This window comes from Thermobia domestica, chromosome 11 (genome assembly GCF_964235325.1).
Source record: "Thermobia domestica chromosome 11, izTheDome1.hap1.1, whole genome shotgun sequence".
NCBI lineage: Eukaryota > Metazoa > Arthropoda > Insecta > Zygentoma > Lepismatidae > Thermobia > Thermobia domestica.
In genome coordinates this window covers 83,442,050-83,467,695 of record NC_137464.1, presented here as the reverse complement: position 1 = coordinate 83,467,695, position 25,646 = coordinate 83,442,050, and the positions used below count along the sequence as shown (strand labels likewise).

The 25,646-nt window shown below is 35.0% G+C and overlaps 1 protein-coding gene across 4 annotated transcripts in view; it reads right to left on the bottom strand.

The window, feature by feature from the left end:
- LOC145664236 (uncharacterized) overlaps positions 1–25,381 on the bottom strand; it is a 49,694-nt gene extending 24,313 nt beyond the window's left edge. The window contains exons 1-5 of one of the 4 annotated variants that reach the window (XM_081730716.1): positions 25,179–25,365; positions 21,025–21,085; positions 17,696–17,834; positions 10,413–10,642; positions 4,816–5,019 (exon numbers count right to left, since the gene is read on the bottom strand). In XM_081730716.1, the coding sequence (XP_081586842.1) occupies positions 4,816–5,019; positions 10,413–10,642; positions 17,696–17,828 (567 nt within the window). In that variant the 5' untranslated portion in view covers positions 17,829–17,834; positions 21,025–21,085; positions 25,179–25,365. Of the gene's footprint in view, positions 1–4,815; positions 5,020–10,412; positions 10,643–17,695; positions 17,835–21,024; positions 21,086–25,063; positions 25,083–25,178 lie in introns of those variants that run through there. The other 3 variants (XM_081730714.1, XM_081730717.1, XM_081730718.1) reach the window with 3 other exon arrangements.
- Between the last annotated feature and the right edge of the window lie 265 nt (positions 25,382–25,646).

Genomic DNA, 25,646 nt, shown 5'->3' with positions numbered 1-25,646 from the left:
CACGTGCTGTAAAGGGCTTTTCTCTTATCTCCCCTTGAACTCTATTTAACACAAATCTGACACATTTATATAACAATAAAATTTTGTTTTGACACACACTATTTTGAACTTTTTAAAAAGATACTAAAATATTCTTGGGAATTTTGGGGGGGACAAAATATTTCATATATTCGCGAATTTTACAAAATAACTTCTTATTTGATGATAAAATTTCCCAGCAGCCTAAAGCTAGCATGGAAATAGCCCCACGCTGGACGCCAAATTGTAACGGGCTTTTTTTGGATAGTTTTTATGTAAAGGGCTCTTTTATGTTTAAAGCTGTATGGTTATGTTTGCGTAGTTACCTAAAGTTACCACAATGAATGGACTATTGACTTTCCAGCACATGAGAGATGGGTAGAGGAAATATTGACACCTTTAAGCCAAAGTGAAATTATATATATATATTACAGAAATTAATGTCCTTCTCTCACGTGGGTTGCCGTACTCCTTTGACGACTTTTTCTTGTTATGGCCTTTATAATTTAATTTTTTTGTCATCTTTTTATCAGAGGATTTTTTATCATGAGATAAAATTTAAATGAAGACTGAGAAATATTATTTACAGCCTCCTCTGGACCCGGCCAAGAGGCACAACTGGAAGAGAGAGAAGCAAATATATAAGAGTGCTTACCTTTATTTTTGGGAACAAGGACATTTAAAAGATTACAGACTTACGAATAACAATTTTATTTAACACTATATATTTTTTCGACAGAAAAAAAAAATTACCGTGATAGATTGATCATATGTGTGCACTTTATGTTAAGATTTTTTTTAAAAGTTTTCAGTTACAGACACTTGACAGTGATTACTATAGGTAGTCCTCTTATCTTTTGGAATTAGTTTTCGTTATTCCGGTAAGATCCTACTGCTTTTGATGCTTTTTTTTTTTTTTTTTTTTTTTTTTTGTTGGTATAAGTCCTCTGGACGATGTAACTTTTTATTTTTGAGATCATTCATATTTTACCTTTTATTTAACTATGTTAGCATGATGCTTGTTGTTTTATTATTAAGGCGTTTATAACGAAGTCCTTTTTGCCCTGAAATTTCGTTGTTTTGTTTCTCAAGAAATAACAGTGTCGAACGAACACAAGATAAAACACAATAGGCTATTGGGTACGCTGTTTATTACACTTTCACATGATTTAAGTTCTACGTTAATTTACTGATTGAGTTTCACTAGCGGGTATTAAGCAAAATTAATTTTTTATACAGTGACGATAATCAACAATAGTTAATTATTATTATGATTAATTTTTTTATAGCAATATAATCCGTTGAGATTTTTAAGTTGTTAATTTAAGCACTATTTATGCATTATCTGGGCCGTAGTTTATAAACACAACTGAATACAGCTTCCACTGAGAATTACAATGAACTTGAATTGAACGGATCGGTGGCTAACTAAGAACTAACTGTTTACGCCTTGAGTTTTTGCATTTATTTTCCTGGTTGTTTTCTAAGTTGTAAACTCTTTTTATCTTTATTGTTTTTGGGGTTGTTTACCGTTTTTTCCTTTGTGATCTGCCACCCGCGTTGAGCCGGTGACATTTTGATAAATTTGTAAATAATTTAAAATTTACATACTGTTATACCATTTTATGGGTTTATACGTACACTTAGAATTTATTTATACACACTTATTATGTTTTTTGCACCGAAAAATTATTACAATTTTATTAAATCATGATTTTATATTTTGTTTACTAGTCGTGGAAACCCGTTAGGAATTTCCAAGCAGACATTTTGTTTTTCTGGTGCTTAACGCTCTCTAGTGACACGTATAAATTACCTTTTAACAGACGGGTAATGGTGGACCTGTCTGCTTTTGTTTTAACTTTTACATTTTTTTTTAAATTTATTATGAAATATTTATATGTAACAAATAATAACCACACACATATAATAAAGTATATAAGTAATTTACTTATTTTTGTAGATTTTTAAAGTTATTCCTTTTAAATGATAGGTGAACAAAAAATTTATTTTAGGAGGTGAGTTGTTTTTGTTTGTTTTCCCCCAGACATACTACCCCCGTCATCCAGGAGTGGCTGAGAAAATTTTTTTAACTGAATTGGAAGCTTGCGGGAAACGAAACGAATAAAACTTTTTTTTTTTTTTTTTTTTTTTTTTTTTTTTTTTTTTTTTTTTTTTTTTACTGATATCGAAATTTCCAAGAACATTTTAATATCGAATATTACTTATTAATAATATACCCTTTGAATTTGGTACTCCTGACATTGAATCCTTTTTTTAAGGGGGGGGGGGGCTTTCCTACCAGCCAAGCCTTACTTAACGTAATTTCAGAGGCGCGAAGATGCAGGACAGATTGAAAATTTAACATCTATTGTAACAAAAATTTAGCATTAAAGAGTGTACCCGTAAACAATAGAATGAGTTTGGAAGTAACAATAGTTGCTGGTCAATGCTTTTAACTTTATTTCCTTTTCCTGATTTCTGTTCCGATAGAATATACGCTATAAGCCTGCTTCTTTTGGGCTTGCCCTCTATTTTAGGTTAGCAACTATGATAGCTTAAAGGTTATTGAAATCCTGGCTTTTAGTATTATCCCGGTGTGTGATGCGAAATTTGAAATTTTGTGAAGAGGAGTTCTTCTTACACAGAGAAAGATTTTTTTTAGTAATTTGTTTGGACTTTAATTTGAACACACTTTTCGAATTTTATTAATACATATTTATATATCGGAATTATTCTAATATAGTTACAAATTATTACTAACTTTGCCTATTAAATTATATTAATATATATATATATGTAAATTACTATATTTACATTTTGATACGCAAATTACGTTGGTGGGGCTAGCAGCTTACAGTGTATCCTTTGATCCAGATGTTTCTGGCCAATAACGCACGCTTCCACGAAGCTGTTGAAATGTGGCTTCATGAACATCGAGATAAATCTACAATATCTTTCCTCAAGCATCCAATCCCCAGATCTCACCATTATTGAACATCTGTGATGGTTTCTGAAGCTCAGAATCTGGAGCAAATATTGCAAGTGCAACATGTAGCAGTCGCTGACGGAACTGAATGGTATGACGGAACTGGACTGCATTACGAATGGTATGATATTTTTCTGGAAATTATTCATGACTTATATGCCTCCATTTTATGCCACTCCATGAATCAGAACTGTTCTGCAAGGTAACTGTGGACCCAAGCGTTTATTTCTGTCTACAGATAACAGAATGGTTTTAAAAGAGAAATGGCTGCGTTTCCAACCATGAGTTTTCAATGATGGACTAGAGAAAAGAGCTCCTGTCTACGCACGAGGTAGAAGATTATTCCTTCTACATTGTCAATATTCCTACTAATCACTTCTTGAAAACACCATGATCCGAAAAACATTCTATGTACAAAGATCTTTGCTTTGTATATATTTACATACACACTAATTATTTCCTGAGCAAAACCATATATTTTTATTAAAAATTAAATAAATATGTATTACAGTTTCACTAACTCTTTGGGTTCATCAGACACTATGAGATACAAGATAACAGGAGGACAGTCAAAGAGTTAGTTGGTGAAACTGTAACACATATTTAATTTTTAATAAAAATATATGGTTTTGCTCAGCAAATAATTAGTGTGTATGTAAAAATCTTGAACCTAAACAGTAGGCGCGACTATACGCGGTGATCGACCGTAATTACAAGGTCAAACTGGTCCAAGAGGTAACATAGATGGTCCAGTCTACCGGAGTGCGTCATCTTTACGAACTCGGGAAAACCATCAGAAGCTGCTGCAATATGTCACATGGGTTGACCCCAGCTCAGACCCAGAGGAAAGCGAATGTATATCGACAACTGCTGCGAGATCCGCCTAATGTGAGTTTCCGAAAACACTGTCACACGCGACGAAAAGCGGGTGTTTTTTTCGAAATCCGAATATGAAAGAACAGTGGTTGAGCAAGGTCCAACTTCCAGAACCGGTTGTCAAACAGGATCATTTCGAGGATAGAATCATGCTCTGCATCTGGTTGAACTACGACGGGGTAATTCACTTCAAGTTCCTTTCTAACGGTCGTGTAATCAATGCCGATTGTTATTCCGGATAATTGGAGCAGATGGGTGCTGTACTACACCAAAAATATCCTGCATTGGTGAACTGAAAGCACGCCCTGCTGCAAAAGAAAAACACAAGATCATACTCGGCCTGAAAAAGGCAATAGAAATTTAGGAACTTGATGCCATGCAACTGATGCCACATCCGGTACATAATCCTGACTTTTCCACTTCAGATTACTATTTGTCATGGTTCATGAAGCATTTTCTGACATCACCAATCAGCAGGAGATGGAAACAGCAGTGACTGACTTCTTTGCCTCTAAGAATAAGACGTGGAATCGAGGAATTGGGAGGAAAGTGGCTGCAGATAGTCCAACACGTGAGGCTATATTTTGAATGTTAATCTGCTTTCATTGTACTATATAAATATGTTTTGTACCAAAAGAGTGCAAGACTTATGAATCAACCTTGTACTTTTCACATCTCTTAAGACGTCCTAGCTAACATGTACATATATTTCTATTTTTAATTTTGTTTTCTTGCATCGGATTTTCTTTGACCTCTGTACACTGTACATAATTTATTATTGTCTCAAAAAGAAACTGACTATAATGCAGAATTAAAATGAGAATTAAAGTGCATAGAATAATCTCATATAATCATTTAAGTACGAACTAACAAAGAAAATAATAATAAAACAAGAAATCAAATTCTGAATTATTCAAGAAAAAGAATATTACCCAAGGTTTCTTGCCCGGTCTTGCGAACTGAGGAAAGTTCAGAATCATAAATTCTCCTATTTGTGAGTAGTGTCGGCTCGTCCTTGGTTTATACTCCAAAAAATGGGAAGCACATTCGAATATTGCACGCCGCCAGTGCTGATGAAGTTTACCCTCTAACAAGGCTTTACTGACCAGGGTGCTAAATTGAGGTACGCTATAATTCTATTAAAGAAAGAAAAAAAAGAAAAACTCGTAACAAAATAACAACCTTCAAATATATATATATATAAAACTGTTTGCTGCAAACAAGTAATGATTGACGAGTCTACTTCGTAGTAAATTACTTCTACTCCATGCATGACAACCTTTATATAATAGTTTTCTCTTTGATAAACTCTACTCTTTCCATAGTATTCTTCCATTTATTTTTCTGAATGACTTGTAGCAGGAGCATATACTTGAACCATTTGTGATTTGTGTGTCTGACGAAAAAAAAAAAAAAAAAAAAAAAGAGAAAATGAAATATATCTCACGATTATGTCCTTTATACTAAAAGAGAGGGATGATTAACGGAAGTCAATAATTATGAAAGAATTGGTAGAATGAGAATATAAGAGGAAAGAGGAAAACCTCGAGAAAACCCTTGATGATGATGCCGATCACAAACTCAAATGATCTGGGATCGAACCATGGACCAGAGGTAAGCCTGCGACCATAAGCCACCGTGCACTCCTCTCCTTGTCTCCAGAGAAATGTGATAATATGCTTTCTCACTTAATAGTATCCAGTCCATAGGAGATCCGCACGCTGGAGACTAATTGGATAATATTACTCAAATACAAAGAAGAAATTAAATCTATACGAGGTGCTCCTCTTCCTCTTGCTTACCAGAAACTGCTTGTATTGAGAGTGGACTGGAGCTTTCAGAGGATGCTGTGAAAAATGGGATAAATTTAACATGTTTTTTTTTTTTTTTTTTTTTTCAATTTTGCATATCACGTCCTATACTGCTCATTTGAAGAAAATCGTAAAGTAGGTTTATGCATTTAATCATATTCAAATTCATGAAGAATTCATAAAGTGTGTAATTTATACAAAATTAGTAATATCATTTTTTTAATTTCCCATAAGGAAATCAAGATTTACCACTAAACTCCATTCCGCTTTTTAGAGAAAGTAATGAGAATTAGCAATTGTGGTGCATACCTTCAAAATCTTTGATTTGTCTTTAACCAACTTATAATTTTCTTGTTTTATTAATTATTATCTACAGAGAAAATGGTAATTAAATTAAATAATGCACATTCTCGCAGTAACTAATGTTTTAAAAGTTCAGCATTTTCCCGTTAGATGACTCTGTTCAAAAAATGCAGCCGGAGAAAGAAGGCTTGCATTCATCTTCCGTGACCGGGTAACCTCAGGGCTTCCTCTACCCCTTGGTTCTTCAGCCCCGCCCCCACCATCAGCAAGGAAACAAGTTTTGTCATTCATGTTTCCGATTTTGCTCGGTGTAAAGGTTGTGGTTAGAGAACTTAGTTAAGAAAACTGATCTTGTTTTGTTTCGAGATAGAATGCAATCGAAAAGAGACAGATAATAAAAGACATAGGAAAGAGAAATTGTCAACAAAAATGAAGAAAGGCTACAGACTGGACTGAAAAAATATAAGGAACGGAAAAAACTATTATTATTATTATTATTATTATTATCCTTTTAGAGAAAGTAAACACAACAATTGCATAGGACATAATCCTCCATAATGAAAATCATTCTAGGACTTAATCCCCTAACAGCATTTGCTTATTAAAACAAAATCAAACAAACTACATTTATTATATATAATTACAAATGCAAAATGCTTTCCAGCAAGACTTACTTCTTTACATTGGCACAACTAACCCTAGTATTAAAGCCTAGACATTCACAGAAAGCATGAATACATATTTTTTTGTAATACATTTCTAGAGGCTTTCTAATGTGTTATTATGATTTTGTAATTTTTGATAATTTTAGGTCATCAAAATCAGAGCCCTGGTTATAAAATAGACGATCAAAAGTACAAATTGTTTTAAATAATTCATGCTAGGCCTATTTATCAGTTCAGAAATTAAGACATCAAAAAATTATAATATTTTTTTACTTGCCGCATTGTTTTCTCACCGGGGTGATTTGGTCCGTGACATAAAGTGTAAGGTTTATAAGTTTTGTGCTGAATACTATTCCATGTAAAGAGTGCAGAAATATCCACAGCTATGATACTACTGGCACCGTAGATTTATGGAGGTCCGAAAGTTGAAATTTGGGATTTTGATGCCATTTTTGAGGCGTAATATCTCAGGAGGACAAAGTGCTAAAAATTGCTGCTTAGGTCACAAAGTAATTCTATATGTGGATAAACTATTTAAAAAAAAAAAAAAAAAAAAAAAAAAAAAAAAAAAAAAAAAATCAGAACTAATATTACGTGAAGAAAAAATTGAGACACGTTAAAAACGCTAAGAAGCACGTGCGTGACGATGGTCGTTTAAATGTTCTGATAGTTTTCATGCTTGATCTCGGTTCAGCAATTAGGCCCGCTTTCGTTTCCATTCAGTTGTGCAAAATCTTGCGGGTGGCGTTTGTTCCGTCTTTCTAGCTCTATTATTATTGTCACGTCCATGTGGGGGAGGGGGTTAGCTCCCCCTTGCACCCACGACACCCATCACCATCCCAGTTTCGGAAATGTGTCCACAAAGTTGCGTTATATAGGATAGATAGATGTAAAGCAACCTTGTGGACACATTAACTTCCGTAACTGGGATTGGATCTCAATGACATTTTGCAGATACTTTGAGTGCCTTAATACCGCGGTCCACTTAGGCGACGGACGTCGTGGGTGCATGGGGGAGCTAACCCCCTCTTCCATATAGACGTGGCAATGATCATGAAGCTAGGAAGACGGAACAAATGCCACTCGCAAGCTTTTGCACAACTGAATTCAACCGAAAGCGGGCCTAATTGCTGAACCATGCGTAGTTTTTGAGATCTAGCATGAAAACTATCAGAACATTTAACTTTTCCCGGGCTACGACCATCGTCACACACGTGGCTTCTTTGCGTTTTTAACATGTCTTCACTTTTTCTTCGTGTAATATTAGTCCTGACTTTTTTTTTTTTTTTTTTTTTTTTCAATAGTTTATTCACATACAAAATTACTTTGTGGCCTAAGCAGCAATTCTTAGCACTTTGCCTTCCTGAGATATTATGCCTCAAAAATGGCTTCAAAATCTCAAACTTCAACTTTCGGACCCCCATAAATCTAGTATCATAGCTCTGGATATTTCTTCAGACTCTTTATATGGAATAGTATGCCCCCACTTTACGCAATTCCAACAAACAGCCCCTTTAAAAGTGTAATTTTCTGTGCTTTTTCTGGTGATTTCATGTATTGCTTTGCAACCCTGCATATTTATTTAAAAGCAAGAGTATATGTTCTCCGTATACCTCAGTCTTTCCTCTAAACATTCGTTTATGTTTGGTGTTCATCTGATTCGTACATCCTGATCTACTGGAGTTTTCGTACACACTTGCAAATGCAAAAATTGGCACTCCACCGACAACAAGGATGGCCGCCATTCAGGAACACTTGTACAGTATATACGACAACGTAAATAGTGTTCTTGACCTTCTCATACACAAGGTTCATCATACTGAAATTTTTATAATTTTCGGAGATGATCGAGCAACCACTTTGACCATTTTTGGACCGTTTCAAATGGACTGATCCTATTTCCACCTATTTCGTACTGACCAGACAATGAAGAAAATACAACGAACTAAAATTAGACTACAGAAAGAAAACTGAAACGCATAAAACATTATCAAAAAATGTTCAGTTTTGCAATTGTCCCATGTCGCTTTGCCTTATACATAATATATCAATTATAAATGTACAGTAGGTAGATATCTGTAGGGTGCAGCGGCATGCGACAACGGCAAAACTGAATACTTTCTAATCTTGTTTCGTGCTTTTCAGTTCTTCTTTCACTAGTCAAATTTTAGTTAACTTTTTTATTTATCATAACTTTTGAGATATAAAATATGTTTTTTCGAAATCGGAGCAATACAACTAGATTTTAACCTGACATGGCAGGTAAACCATTCATAAGTACTTCAATCACCCCCCCCCCAAAAAAAAAAAAAAAGTGTGTGTTCTAATAGTCCTTCAGTATTTTTTCCTCGTCAAGTTAGAATTTCTGGAATTTCTTGTCTGTATTTGAAAGAATATCACATCTCCACTCTAAAGTCTTCTGTATTTTTGGCAGCATTAAAATGTTGGTCAGCTTCATCGCTTCAGGCTTTCGGGTCAGTGAGGCATATAACTGACACCCGGCATTTCTTTCCAGATGTAATGTAATGTGTTTTTACATGCGTAGAGGCAAAGTGATAAATTGATTTGCGAAATCCATTCTACATTCGAGCTATTGAATTTCAAAATTATTATTATTATTAGTTTCATTTTTTAACATGAAATTGACAAAATGAAACAAATACGTATTCTTCTGTGTTCAAATCGAAGACAGGAAAACAATACATACTGTTTTCCCAAAGCGGGCCCAAGTTTTTTTTTTTTTTATTATTATTATTATTTTTTTTTTTTTTCCGCATCATCGTAGTGTACGAAGGTTCCTGCTCAAGAGAGGTACAAAACAGAACAATGATTAGCAAATTTCCTAATAAATAGTACTCCTCCCCTTTCAAAGGCACCCTGCTACTTTCCACTCTCAGCAGCTGGGTGCGGAGAGGCAGCCATGTGAATTCCTATATGCCTGTAGGTTCTGCCTTTCTCCACAGAGCGCTGCTTGACAGCTCCAAAAGAACAACAAAGCCAGAATTCGAAACTCAGTCATTCTCCAGTCCACTTTTAATGAAACAATTATATATATACCTATGAAAGAAAAACTATTCCGATTTCTAATTAGAGTCAATCCATTCTAATCGACCATCTCCAAAAAATCTAATCTTTTCATGAATGTTTATCCTATATCAGGGTACTTCAAAACCACAATTAATTATTTTTTACAACATCCCATGGCGACACAGGGGCTGGAGCCATTTTGCGTTTTTTCGATATTAGGCGTTTACGTTGTTTTGAATTTCTCAGCATGTATTTGTACTAACAAACTGAAAATTGCTAGACGTCTGCGACTCGTGCAGAGCTAAAACTTTGATCTCTTAACATTTTTGCATAAAACCACTTGAAGGGGTGAAATCAGGGTCTGCAGTAGCAACATTTTTGGACACTGAAACATGTTTGGGAAGAGAAAACAACGGACGTAGAGGTCTGAATTTGTGAGTGCATGTAGTCCGGGGTCATCTTTTTTGAAAAGGTCGAGCTGCAATTTTTCTTTTTTCTCGATCACTTTGCATGGATTGACCCATTAACATACATATTTGATTAATATCTATTTCAGTTATGACTTTTTACAATTTTTTTATGTAAAGTATAAGGAAGTTATACATGGAAGCAATGTTGTGTTAATAATGTACAGAAACTACAGTCCAGGAATAAAAAAAAAAAAAAAAAATCCATTAAAAATACTACGATTTTAATATTTGTAAATTTAAATACGATAAATACCTCGAATATTGGATCACGGACTGCAGTAATCATCTGAAGATTTTGCTGACAAATGATTCCTAGTCCTTCTCTAGGATTCTCTAGGATTAATTCACTACCGCTCACTTCTGATGGAACAGGCAGGCTTCCGACACGTTCAGTACTTCCCCGCATATGCTTATTACTGTCTTTAATCGGCAGGTTGACGCTACTCCTATGTGGCAGAGAATTATTCCCTGTCTCATCCATTACTGAAAAAATTAATTCAACATTTTGTTTAAATAAAAGTGAAGAGTACAAATGAAGAGTACAGACACTTTCAAATGAAGAGTACAGACATTTATAACTTCATGACCTTTAGTTTTTAATTATTTATATCTTCTTGTAAATATAAAACTATCATATTTATCTGACTGTGGGCAGACTTTAGCTTTACCGGCTTAGAAACAGTATCATTAGTTTGGCCAGTAAAGAACAAGGGATGATCGGAGAAAAAAAAGTTTCAATGCATATAACTAGTATTATTCACTGTAACTCAACGAAAATTTATTTGTTGATTAATTACACGTTTGTCTTTTTGCACGCTTGAGGACTTCATATTCTGATTATGTACACTCGGGAAGCGGACATTTAAAATGGTGACTCGTCGGCAAAATTTGTCAAGAGTAGAAATGCGGTTAATAGCACGATCCCTGTTGGCTAAAAATACTACACCTGCTAATATTAATAGATAGATTTTTGTAGATGTATAGGAAAGTTTCAAATTCAAGATAACATGTAGCGAAGTGATGTCGAGCCTTCAAAAAAGAACGGACCAGTATTATTAATGACAACTCTGGACACAGCGGTAGACCAAGTACCTCATTCACTGACATGAATTGTGCTCCTGGATGACTGTTTCGTGTGGCCAGAAATAGACCATTATACTCAATATAAGCTGAACTGGAACTACATATGGCGTTGTGCAGAACACTGTTGTTAATGTCCTTAAGTATAGAAAAGTGTGTGCGAATAGATGTCACAGGCACTACCCGAGAACCATAAGACAACTAGAATAGCGACGTCGCTGAATATCCTGGTGAGTTAGACAGCGGAGGGGAACAATTTTCTTCACCAGGTAGTAACTACTGATGAAACAATATTGCATCTGTTCACTCCCATTAAAGAAGCAAGCATCCATATAATGGAAGCATGCATCTTCTCCATGGAAGAAGAAATTGAAACTGGTTGCTTCGTCCAAGAAAGTTTTGTGTACCGTATTGTGGAAAGTATCAGGTGTGCTACTGATCGATCATTTGGAACAGAGACAATAAGTGAATGCTAGAAAGTATTGTAGGACACTTCTGAAGTTGCAGGATGAAATCAGACGAAAACGTCCTAGTTCCTCTGCTATAATGTGGATGATAATGCAATACCCCATCAGAAAAAAAAAAATGTTGAGTCTATCAGCGTTTATGCTGAGAGTGACTAGAGCTCTTCCATTCAGCCCCCAATAACTTTCACCTTTTCCGTGCTCTAAAGCAGAATATGGCTGCCACCACTATCTGACATGTTTTGATGTCAAAACCTCTGCCTCATGGTGAGTACGAGAATACCTCTACCTTAAGATGGGTAAAAGAATATGACGTAGATTTCTGTGCAACCGGTGTGAGAACCTCATCTACAGTTGTGAAAAGCGCTTGAGTACAAAAGTTGATTAGATTGAAAGCTGCCCTCTTATCATCAGGTGTTGATCTTGCACCTATGGCTTACACATAAGCCATAATAAGCTCTGTAACTTTTTTTTTTTTTTTTCGATCATCCCTCGTAGACTACGCCCTTTAATTATGAAATAGGAAAAAGCTTTCAAAAATATCGCCAGAAGACGTTGCCACAAGTGGCCAGTAAGTTTACGCCATCATATGTACTCAATACTGCCATATTAGTGGATTTTCTTACTGTAGTGGATTTTAGTTTTTATCAAAAAAGAAAGGTAAATTTTATATTGTTCATGTTGGACTTACCGTATGTTTTTCAGTACTCACAGCAAGAAAAAATAAAGTTCTTTATATAAAACGTTAATTTAGCAAAATTCATTACCATTTAGCAAGAAGCATGCCTTGTATGATTCTTTGATAAAGTTCAACTTTTTCAACTTTCATGAAGTTGACAATTGCACAGAAATGAAGAAAAATCTAACGTGACAAGTACTCACTATTATTTGTGAGTATTAAATGTTAAATCAGATCAGAAGAGCAAATTTAAAAATAAAAACTTCTAAGATCATTTATCCCACTGAAATTCTGATATTCTTTCCCTGAATTTCCATGAGTAAAATTTCCGTGACTCATGACACCCTTGGAAGTTATCATTAAGGCTATGTTTACAAAAATCAGTTTTTTAAATCGGCCTTCACCATCCACATAGCCGTCCAACGCTCTCCTTTCAATTTTTTTATACAGTGTAAGCTTACTTTCTTATTGTGAATACTTATTATAACTTCTTGCACTTTGAAACGATAACTTCTTAAATATAATCATTACTTTTCCCAGTTCGCTAATATAATGCCTATAGGGTATCACGTACAATGGAATCACACAACATAATCAATCTCTTACTACTTTGAAATAATACACAGTGCTTTTAGACAGCGTCGGCTTTCATTATCTCTATATTCTCTCTCAATATCATAATCAATCAACAACTACTGGTTGTCACAGCAACCCCGAAAAATGACGAATCTTGTATTACAATAACAACGGTTAAGTATCATATATTTTATGTATATCTTTCTCTTCTTCGTCATCACAGTTTATGCAATTTTAAGCAACACTTTTAACCCACAATAATTAAAATTACAAAAATGGAAGTATTACAAATATACAATATCAATGTATATATGGCTCCCGAACAAGACTTCTTAAATAGTCCATAATTAAAGAAAGAATCCTGGACCATTTCACATATACAGTAGTTATCTTACTTTTCGAACAACCCTTCATTTCATCTCAATATATTTCTTTCGTTGCATAACTCAGTTTATTTTAATCCTATCAAATTATAGATAGGGAGGACATATTCAAAAATGTGACCAGTTTGTTAATTATTCAGGTCCTACAACAGATTCTTTAATTTGACAACATTGAGGCTTGTTGACAGAATAATTAGTATGTTAGAAATACATCATGACCTAATTCTTCTATTTGTGACATAATTAGCAAAAACTCTAATAAATACACAATATCGTAGTAAGTAAATATGTGATTGCTTATAACGTAGGAGAAAAGCGAACAAGAAGTCGTAACAATATTCAAAGTGAAACAAAACAATAACTAATTGAATATATTTTGTCGGATGCCATAACTTTAGCTCGTTACATTACCAAAAGATTCGATTAAGTTGCATTGAATGGCACAATCTTGAGTACAACCAGCTCTTTGATTCCTATTCTGGAAATTTCTGCCCTCTACGTTATTGCTGCGGAATCTAGGATTACGTAGAAAATTAGATCGATTATTTCCATTATTCCTAAAAATTGTAGAATTACCATTTCTGTTCTTTCTAAAATTAGATTCGGTCATATATCCGTTACAATTAGGTTCAGTGATATTACCGGTACGAGAAAATCCAGAATTATCTTAAACACTATAATTACGATTTTCCTTAACATTAATATTGCGAATAGATAAGTAATTGGCTTGATTTCGTTTAGAATTACTTTGCAACTTGCCAATCGGTGAGATTTTTATGTACTTTAGGATCATTATTTTTAATAAGCGCCTCCCGATTTGCCATCAAAAAGTCATTTTCAAAATTGGATAACAGAGCAATTTTGAAATCTGAATAGGTACGTAAATTACTTCTAACAGCATTAAACCATGCCGAACAGGGTGGCAATAAAACTTATGGTAAAATTTTAAGGAAACTATGATCACCTACGCCGATCAACTCATATTCTTGTTCAAATTTTTCTAAAAATATACTGGCCGGGATATCCTCAGATCTACCACTGAATTTGGTCAACGACTTAATTTCACTAATTTTGAAATGTGTATTAGAATACCTCGTATTTCTAAATATGTCGTGATTATCAGTTTTCTGTCTTAGTCTTCTCTCTTGGTTTTCAGAACTGGACGCAGCGTCCTGTTCTTCGTAATAACATTCGGGTGAAATGCTGCACTCATCATGTAGTCTGGTTCCATCGGCATTTTGATCTACACAAGTCAGGTTGATGACTGGGTCAATAGATCTATCTGCTGTCCCCAATCTTTCCTTAATATTTTGCACTTCTTCTTGCAGCTTCATTATCTGATTCTGATGGTGGTTGTCTCTGGGTTTTGCTGCTTCGATCGAACTTTGTACTATCACAAAACTGAATAATCTGTTCTATTATCGATTAGTTCCAGTTTGGTATAAATTTGTTTGGATATTTGTTCGATCTTGGTATCTGAATGTTGTATCAATTGTTCCATCCTGGCATCTACTTGTTTCTTATTGTTATTCAACTGCTGCGTTATTTGTTCGTTGTTGAGATTCATTTGTTGCGTAACTTGTTCCGTTTTACCATGCAACTGTTGTCCTGTCTTATAAGCTCAGTCATATTCATTGACGAATGGACATCTTCAATTCTACTATTGGTGCCTTCGTCACGGGGAATATTCATTTTTGGATTGCGATATATCTTTCTCTTGTTCCTTAATAAAATGTAATCCGTGGTGATCAACAAATATGAGACTCTTTACTCTGAACTTCTAACAAGTCTCAAGGTCCTGGCGGAATAACACTATTTATATGTGAAACGATAACTTCTTAAATATAATCGTTACTGTTTCCAGTTCGCTAATGTAATGCCTATAAGATATCATGTACAATGGAATCACACAACATAATCAATCACTTACTACTTTGAAATAATACACAGTGATTTTTTTAGACAGTGCCGGCTTTCATTATCTCTATATTCTCTCTTAATATCGCAATCAATCAACAACTACTGATTGTCATAGCAACCCCGAAAAACGACGAAACTGGTATTACAATAACAACGGTTAAATATCATATTTTTATATATTTTTCTCTTCTTCGTCATCACAGTTTATGCAATTTTAAGCAACACCTTTTGCCCCCAATAATTAAAATTACAAAAATGGAAGTATAATGGAAGTATTACAAATATACAATATCGTTGTAACTTGGAACACAATAAAACACTAATAGCAAACAATAATTATACACTAAGCTTATCTTTAATATCTCAGCATTGTGAACACACTCAAACACAAACAAGTAATCATAATTTGGCCTACTTCTTTGATTATCTACAGCTAACTGACCTATTTTTTCCCGTAGCATCTGATTTATTTATTTATTTATTTAATTCTTTCAAAGTTTAAGTTTTAAATTCTCAAACTTATTTCCTTCTACAGATAGCTTCTTGTTTATCTTTTAGCCCTTTTCATATATTACCGTTAGAACATGTCTTGAGTTAATAGAAATTTTCTGTATATATCTGGGATCTAAGAAAGTATTTTCCACTATCCTCTTAGCAACTAGACTATGTTCATGTAAATTTTCCATAAGTAAGCTTTTATTTATAGAAAAATCTCTCTCCACTGCAGCGTAAAAACATCAGGCTTAATTTAATAACCTGCAACAATTCCAAATAAGGTTTATTTTCTAGTAGTAAAGAAGAATAAAAATCGTCAATCTTGAAGATGGACATGTATTTTCTAAAAATTTATTTAAGTTCAATTATAAGAGGTAATGTGCTTCATTACAAACCACCTTACCACTGCATATTCCGATTTTATTATACTGTAAATACTGATTATTGCAGAAACTTTTTTTTTTTTTTTTTTTTTTTTGCCTGACTCTACCCTCTAGATTAAGTAACTAATAATAAAGCTTAGGACTTCTCAGGCATAAAGTACAAAACAAATTAATGTAGCTTACAAACACTGCATTAATTTAATATCATTATGAAGTTACTGAAAAAATGAATTTTAGCATTCAACGGACTTTGAACCGTAATAGTAAATACTACGAGACCGGATCAATAAGTAATGCACAGCAACTGTTTTCATGCGATATAATAATGATCTAGGACGTGAAAAATGAAAAGAGAAGTACTTTGAAGTTCGAAGTGCAATCGGCAGTTGTTCGATCTCATATACAGTATCTCTAGCGGCAGATGCGTTAACTCTGAGACGGCGTATATGTCACAGTCGTCTATTTGTGAACAGTGGAGAGATTATGTTTGTTTTATGGGCAAAAAGAACAAACCAAGTAAAATTCACGGGTAAATGATGCGCATGTATGAAGAAGATTGTATGGACTGTAGCAACATCTTCAGATGGAATAAATCCTTTGAAGAGAACTATGTGCCAGGCGTCCAGTAATAGTATCAAACGAACAGAATGTCCTGGTCATTGAAGAGTCAGTTTGTAAAAACCGGTGAATCCATCGCCGAACATGTTCAATATTTCGTATAGTAAAAGTGACCTCACAGATATCCGTATGGAGTAGCGCATCATGACATGACCAGATCACTTGGCACGGTACGCAGAAAAAAGACAAGTTTTTCTGGAAGGAAACGTTGCAGGTAACGAGACATTACACACCTGAAACATACAGGGCATCTACGGAATGGAAACATACTCCACCGGAGAAGAAATTCAAGGTTACTCAATTTGAGAAAGGACCCCCCCCCCCAAAAAAAAAAAAAACTCCACTGAGTTTTTGGATACGCAAGGAGTTCTATTGATGGATTCTGTAACATGCGAAGGAACGTGAATGCTACGTTGTATGAAACAACATTGGTAAAGCTACGTCATGTGATTCGTGACAAACGTCCTAACATTATTGCTGCAAATGTCGAACTTCTTCACGAGAATGTTCACCATCAGTTCCTATTTCTGTTCGAGAAAAGCTCGAGAAGTTTGGGTGAGAGGTGCTCGAGTACGCGCCTTAAAGTCTTGATCTGGCAACGTCAAGACTATCATCTATTTGCCCAGTTGAAAAAAAAAAAATTCTTGGTCATCCAACGTTTAAATTCCGATTATGAAGTTAAATCGATTGTGCACAGATGGCTATTCTCACAGAAGATGAACTTCTTTCAGCAGGCAATTTTAAAACCTATGCATGGTGGAAGAAATGTGTTAAAAGATTTGGTGGCTATATTGAGAAATAGTTTTAATATGAGCTAGGTATATATTATTCGTCTGTTGCCTATTACACTTCTTTTACGTAAAATGTGTTACTTATTGATCCACTCTCGTACTTTCCTACAACAACTACTGGGAAATGAATCGTAGAAATATAATTACCTTTACTATGCTTTGTAGGTGGGCAACCACAATACCCACAACCCAATCTGTCTAGTGTTTCTTCATACTCGAAACATTCATCAGCTCCGCACTCCTTGCACTCTTTCCTAAACACGCCTCTTCTGTCTCTCATTTCAGCCTATAATAAAACAAATAAAACACTCATCGTTTAATTTGTTTTAAATCTCTATATAACAGTGCATGAAAAATATTGTGGATTATACAACTGTATAAAAACGTATTATTCTGACTAGTTGTTACCCTAAACTTTCAGCTCAATGTACACTACAGATTAAAGTCACCTTTAATTAAAAGTTCTAATTATCTATATTTAACTCTCTTTTTTGAGTTTGACCAGCAACTAAATTGCGGTTACATAAATATTAATGCTCAAATTTAAATATGGTTACGGTCCTTGTTTTAATAATAAATAGCAACACACGTTCATGTTCAGCATCATCACTATTGAATTATTGAATAGTGTGTAAACACAAATAATTGAATTGAAATAATACACTTTGAAGGTGTAAGTAAATCGTTACAATATACTAATATACTACTGTTGAAAGATACAAATACGTTATTAGTGCTCAAATATAAATATGGTTATGACCTTGCTCTATTTGGAAATAATTACATTGAAATAATGCAGTTTTTAAGTTTACAATTACATCTTCAGGATAGTTTTAAATCTGCAAATTGATTGTACGTAGGGTCATCTATCGATGTCAGGCAGGCAGCGCACGTAGCAGAGCGGCGAGTGTTAAGTATTAGGAATTAGCGTTACTCGCAGACTGATCTCCCTTCATAATAAGGACTGTCAATATTCAATGAAAAGTATTTTTTTAAAATTTCATCTGCTTGATACTGCCTTCCACAAACTCATTATGAAAAGAGCAGCGTAAGGCTACTTTATATAGTTATATGATTTATCTTCCCTCACAATCACTTCATATGCGTTAACATGTCAATTAAAAGCTACTGTATGGTACTTCTGGCAAATAAAGAGTTCATTGTTAATCATAATATTTGTTAGTAATGCGAGCTCGGAAAACTCAATCTCATGCTCGAATCCTGAAACGTACACACTAACATCCTTTCTGAAGACAAGACTATCTATCTACTAACTGATACAACGGAATTTATATACGAGAGTTGTTACATAAATTATAAGCCTAACCAAGAAATATTAGAACTAAACATGTAATGCTTTTAGGCCATATTTATTGAACCTTCCTATGATGTTATACCAAATTTGGTATTAATATCAGCTTTTATTCTGTTGTTACAGATTCAGAAAGACATAAGAGTAAGCAAAGTGTGACCAAATGGAGAAGTTAAAGGCGAGAGTTGTTACTGAATATCTCCACAGGAAAGGTTTAAAATCGCAAGAGATCCACGCTGACACGGCTGCTACTTTAGGTTAATAGCGCCCATTCATATGTCATAGTGGAGGAATAGGCAGCCGAATTTAAGAGGGGGAGAACCTTCATTGAAGATAACACTCGATCAGGAAGGTCCGTGGAAGCACTAACTCAGAACATTGACAAAGTGCATCAAACCGCCATGAATGATCGGCGAATGACCATCAGGCAGATTGCTGAGACAGTGGATTTATCTACTGCAAACGTTGACCGAATTATCACCCAGCATCTGGGAATGAGGAACGTTTCCGCGAGATGTGTGCCGAAACTTTTGAAACCTGATCAAAACCTCACCAGACGCAACATTTCAAGGAACAATATTCATCTCTTCCAGACCTATCCAGATGCCTTTCGCACTCAATTCCTAACAGTAAATGAGACCTGGGTCCACCATTACCAACCAGTCTAAACAAAGTTCCAAGTAGTAGAAATAACCCTCAACCTCCACCCCTCTGAAGAAGATCAAATCAGTGTCTTCAGCTGGAAAAGTGATGGATCCAGTTTTCTAGGATTCGGAAGGGATAGCGATAGTGATTTATCTTCCAAAAGAGCGAAGAGTTACTGGGGAGCACTATGTAGATCTACGACAGCTGCGTGATAATATTCAGCAGAAGCGTCGAGAGAAACTGACAGCAGGGTGCTTCTCCATCAAGACAATGCTGCTAGCCACAAATCGGTCATTGCAATGGCAGCAGTTCACTATTTCACCTATGGATTAGCCAACCCACCATATTCGTTTGATCTGGCACTTTCTGCCTTTCATCTCTTTCCAAAGCTCAAAAAGAAGTTGGAAAGTATTCATTTTGACATAATGATGACGTCACCCATGCCGTAGGTGAAAGTTTGCACACCTTCAACAAATCATTTTTTCCCCCTTAACCACCGGCATTAAAACACTTGCAGGGCTCATGGTGGTCTGGTTTCTTATAAATAGTTGAAAAGTGACCAAAAGCACACGAAAAAGTGACCAAAATTCCATCATGCCCATTTCTTCCTTTGTCAATTTCTCCATCACCTCTCTGTTGTTTTGTTTCACCTTTTCTTCTTTACTTCTTTTTGAGCTTCCTCCTTTCTTAGGTTTTCTAAGTATGTTTTGTAGTTACGGTAAGCAGACTTACCAGATGTAAGAAGCTTCTAAGTACGTGGAACCAGTTCTGGCCAATTTCCAAATTTCTTCATCCTAGACATTATATTTAACTTAGCATTGAGAGTTCTCAAAGCCATGAAATACTCAAATTCATCATATACTCTTAAGAACATACAAGAAGCATAACACAAGATGAACCACACAAACACACACACACAACGTTGAGCGGAGCTTTAACTATTACGAGAGAAAACTAAAAGACTATTATGACAGAACAAAGAATAGACATACAAGGGTTCTCAGCCCCACCTTGAGAACTTAAGCATCCACCAACCATCCACTGTACTTTAGAACGAATAAAAGATGCAGTGAGAATAAAGCTGACTGTTTCACATGTGGCAGCAAGTACAGAAGCTTTCAGAAGAGTAATAAGTAACAAGTTTCTACTTTTTTCCATTTATTTTTATATTTTTCTTAGAAAACTGCCAATGCAAAAAAAAAAAAAAAAAAAAAAGAAAGAAAGAAAAGAAAAAAACACGAAAAAGTAACTTTTAGTGACAAATTTGAAAAAAAGTAGCTTTTAGTTTAAAAAAAAAAAAGACTCGATATGAGCCCTGCACTTGAACATCGATGGACAAAATGTGTTGACTTATCAGGCGAATATAACACCATCCACAAACTTTCTGCTGCCCTGTTCATAAGTAGGCTTAGAACTTTTGTAACAACCCTCGTATACTAACTGTAAATAAAAATCCCACATACCCTAACATCCAACAGACATAAAATCAGAGAATAGTTCCCATGCACCCTCCCCTTACCTTCTCCTTGGCGCATCTAAAGAAACTTTACTGCTACATAAAGGACATGACCTATGAAATCCTGAAGAGTAAGAGTGATGGGATGAATTAAAAATTTACAAGTATAATGAAAAATCTTTGGTATATTTCTATGTAAGGTTACAATTAGCAAATACTCAATAGGCGATCTTGAATTGCAAGTCACTCAGTAAATTGATTACACTGAAGATACTTGAAACATTTAAACACTTAAGAACATTACTGTATAATAAAGATTTCTAAATAGAAATAATGAACCAACTTTGCACTCTTCTGTAGAAATCGGCTTTTTCGTATTCTACCTTCTAGAACCAGTTCAAAATCACACTACCAATTGTTAAACTCATCTTATCACTTTTACTTTGAAAAATGAATAAACAAGAACTTCATACATTACGATTTTTATGTAGCAAGATTTTGTTTTTAATGTGAGCTTGAATCCTTTAAGGTATGAGAAACTTTACTTACATAACCATCTACTTGTACCTCAGCCAAAGAAAATGTCACGTTACTACAATTTTATGCATAAACCTACATATTTTAACATTATATGACAGTCATTGGCATAAATTAATTAAACATAGTACTAGAATTATTTGGGATGTAAGGTAAATTGGAAACTGAACTTTATAACAAATTTAATATAATTTGTTTTTAACCCAAACAAGCACATAAAAATCAGGCCTACTGGCAGGGAAAACTTACGAATACTAACATCAAAAATAGCGACCTGCCAACCGGGATGTTTTAAGCTCTGTCGTATATATATATATATATAGGGTGAGTCAAAATAAATGTTACAAGCCAATATCTCGCGAACTATACATCATATAAGAAAAATATTAAGAGACAATGTACAATACAGAGGGGCCTCAGAAATGAGTCAAACATTAGGTTTCCCCCGCCCCCCATTTTGGGGGGAGGGGGTGAACGTGAAATTTTCAAATGGGAACATAGGTCTAGTGATACCTCGTTCGAAAGAGATTGAAAAATTGAACAATTTTTGATATGGGGCACCGTTTTCAAGATGGGTCCCAAAAATGGTTCTGTATCCGATAAAATTTTCAGTACTTATAAATCGGAAACGTATGAGTACCGGCAGAAATGAAACTAATCATATATATATATATATATATATATATATATATATGTGTGTGTGTGTGTGTGTAGGCTATAGTATTTTCAGGGCATCCTTCGCCACACACTACAACCACCATACTGCTTTGATATGAGGAAATGTCATCATGAAGTTAACATAACTTACGTTTTTTTTTTCATGATTTAAAGCAGCCAACCCTGATTAAAACTCAGTAAAATACTCGGCCACTTCGCTGTCCGAAATCTCTCGAGAACCCCCATACCAGGACCAGATAGTTTTGTGAAACTTACAGAAGAAACATGAACTATGATTTCGAAAGCGGAAAATATAAGAAATCCGAATGTAGGCTATGTGGATTTTTTCTGTAGCATGTGCAAAACGCGAAAATATCTAATACAAAGTTCGCATCTGTAAGGATGTAAGGACGTACTTTTAAACATGGAAGCGATAATAAGCAGTATTCTAAGTCATGATCCCTAATGCACCCAACTATTCGGAAGGTGCCCAAATAATGTCCCAGAACAACTTTAGGATACGTTAACGCGGAACTGACTGATGTTCAAAAATATGATTAAGAAAATAAACAGCAATTTGAATTACCTGACGTGGAAAAATATAAAACATTCCAAGGAAATCCTAACCTTCAATTCCTCACATGCATATTAAATTTTTGCAAGAGTTATTTAATTAATCGTGATGTTACATATCAGAAATGTAACGATCATGCATGACACTAAGAAAGAGAAATGAATCAGTTAAACGATACTACACGGTAAAGTGAAACGAGAAATAAAATAACGAAGTTTGTAGTGGACAGGTGCAGGAAAGAAGAAAAGATTGATAAGAAATCCATTGGAACGTAAATTCGTTGTGTTGACCAATGGAGTTTAATCGCATACTCACTATCGCAGACGCACCTGCTCCGCTCCAGCCGTGCCACGTTTAGATAACATTCCTGCGTTTTAGCTGTCACCAGCACAAGTTGGTTTGTGTTTTACACTCAGCCGTCCTAAATTGAATCCTCACTCATTAATGCAACTGTCATTAATTAATTTTCTAGAACACTGGACCGCATTCCCAATGAATCATAATCAAAACACAGCACGAAGAAAGGAAGGAGAGATAGGATTGGCATGAAAGGTTGGGATGTGAAGCACTATAGCAGACAAATAAAAGATCTTAGTAAACAAAATAAAACAGCCCCGAACAAGATTCAAATTAGCATTTATTCTCCTAACTCATTCTTCACGTATGTTTTGCGTAGGTTTTGAGACGTGCCGCTTTAGAAGCCTTCTTGCATTGTTGGGAGCAAAAGAAGGCAAAAAGTCGAAAAAGATAATCTCTTACATGGAGGTGTAATGTGAGGGCTTCTTACACTAACTTTTAAAGAAAGGTTTCTGTATTTTGTACTTTTTAAGCATTCTGGCATTCACCTGGTGGCACTACGGAAAATCTTGAAAATATTTGTTAGAATGGCTTTGCCCGACCAATACGCAAGTGAAGCGTTTTCCTTAATGTACCCCTCAAATTTTTATAGCACCCCCTTATACAAAAGTCTGAAATCAACACTGCCGGAACTACTTGTACCTCAGTCACTGTTGGAACTGTATGTGTCTTTGGTGCGACATCCTTGGTTGTAAGATAGATTGGTGGTAGTTTATTATTTAATTCACATAGTATTGCCAAGCAAGTGTTAGCGAGTGAAGGCGGGTTAGAACCCTGCAGGGCACGTTGTTTTCTGTCTTTATTACAGCTAAATGCGAAGAGGGACCTGTGTTCTAAAACCCTGCAGACATTTCATAAAAGAACAAACCTGGCTACTAACCCACCTACATCTATGTGTGTGGGCTAGCATTCTACAAGATTCCAAAACTCCAGCCTTAAGAAACACTGTCTAAGGCGGTAAGAGCGCATTTCCTGCTAACAGAAATTCACACTTCTTGCATATCAAGTATACCCCATAAAATGGGACAGCACGATAAAATATCTTCCTTTAAAAAACTACATAGTACAGATACATAAAGTGCACATGGTCGCAACTACACTCTTAATCTGCATACAACAAGATTCAATAATTAATTAGAAAATGCATATCACCAGAAGTGCCGATCCCCCAAAGAGATTGTGACATCCAATTATACCTTTCTCCCCCCGTATCTAACATTCTCTAATAACTATGCCTATCTGGTTCAACAAAAGCAAGTTTAATTAAAAAATAACACCTGTGTAATAGTTTTGCCCACTATTTTGGCTTCATTAGACATTTTCTAAGAAAAAAAAAATATATACATATAACCCTCTCAATCTCATGGAATCAACTTGCACCCTATAAGCCGCAACTGGGCTCCTCACGTTGTTACTTGTAATAAGATATCTATATGGTAATATGGTATTTATACAATCTAACAGTCGAAGCGAGGAGGGTAAGAGACAAAAGTATATTTTAAATCAGCGCTGGAATGTGAACGAGTGTTGACATATTTTAATATCCATAATTATTACACTATGTAAGATTGAACGGGTTATGTTTAGCAGAAGGGGTCCAAAAACACAAAATTTACGGTAGAAATGAATAATGCAAGTTCTTAGACCTAACATAACGTAACCAAATCTAACCTGAACTACCCTAATATTAGTAGAAATACGCGAAATTCTATATTTTTTTCTTTTGGAAAATTATGCTGGACCCCCACACTAACAAATGTAATATAAACTAATGTAATCTAACCTAACCTAAACTAATGTGAACTGAAATGACTGAAATTGTACGGTAACGGTTTTCAGAAACAATTGCTTGACCCCTTCTGCTAATCATTAGCAATTTGCCGATTCAGTAACCACCCATTATACATTAAATACATGTGAACTACTGAAATAAAGTTGCAGACTTCTAGCAAGTGCCACTTTATTCACCCTCAATACCGTAAGTTATTAGTGAGGTGAATTATATTCCAAAAACATTCAGTAGAGTAATTCCACCACAACTCCTAGAATTTTGCACCTTGTATACAACTGGAACATCGTAAAGGGTACTTACAAAATTAAAAGATCTAGGTTTGCACCTATATTCCGCCTTGTATGTTCCAATTTCACACGTCCGTAACCACCCAATTATTAAACGTAAGTGGCTCCTCCACTGAACTTCCCATCGGTGTTGCCAGCTTCCACCAGTGTTACCGCACAATTACAGTAAACGTCTGGAGTTCCCATTCAGTAATAATTTGGATCAGTAATGTAAAGAATCGAAGAGAGGCTCTAGTACAGGTGTAAAATCTGCCTAGTTCTTGCTAGTTTCCCTGGTCAAAAAGTATTCCCATTATAAAATAACAATCAGGCTTATTTTTTAAATGCTCCCCATTCGCACCCGCAGATTTTTTTTTTTTTTTTTTTTTTTTTTGTAATTCCTATGGTAACGAAACAGAGTTGTAAAAGATTATGAATACAGTACAGTATGTAACTAATCTGCTGAAATCTTGTGTAGAGTTAAGGATGAAGCTTAAGGGAA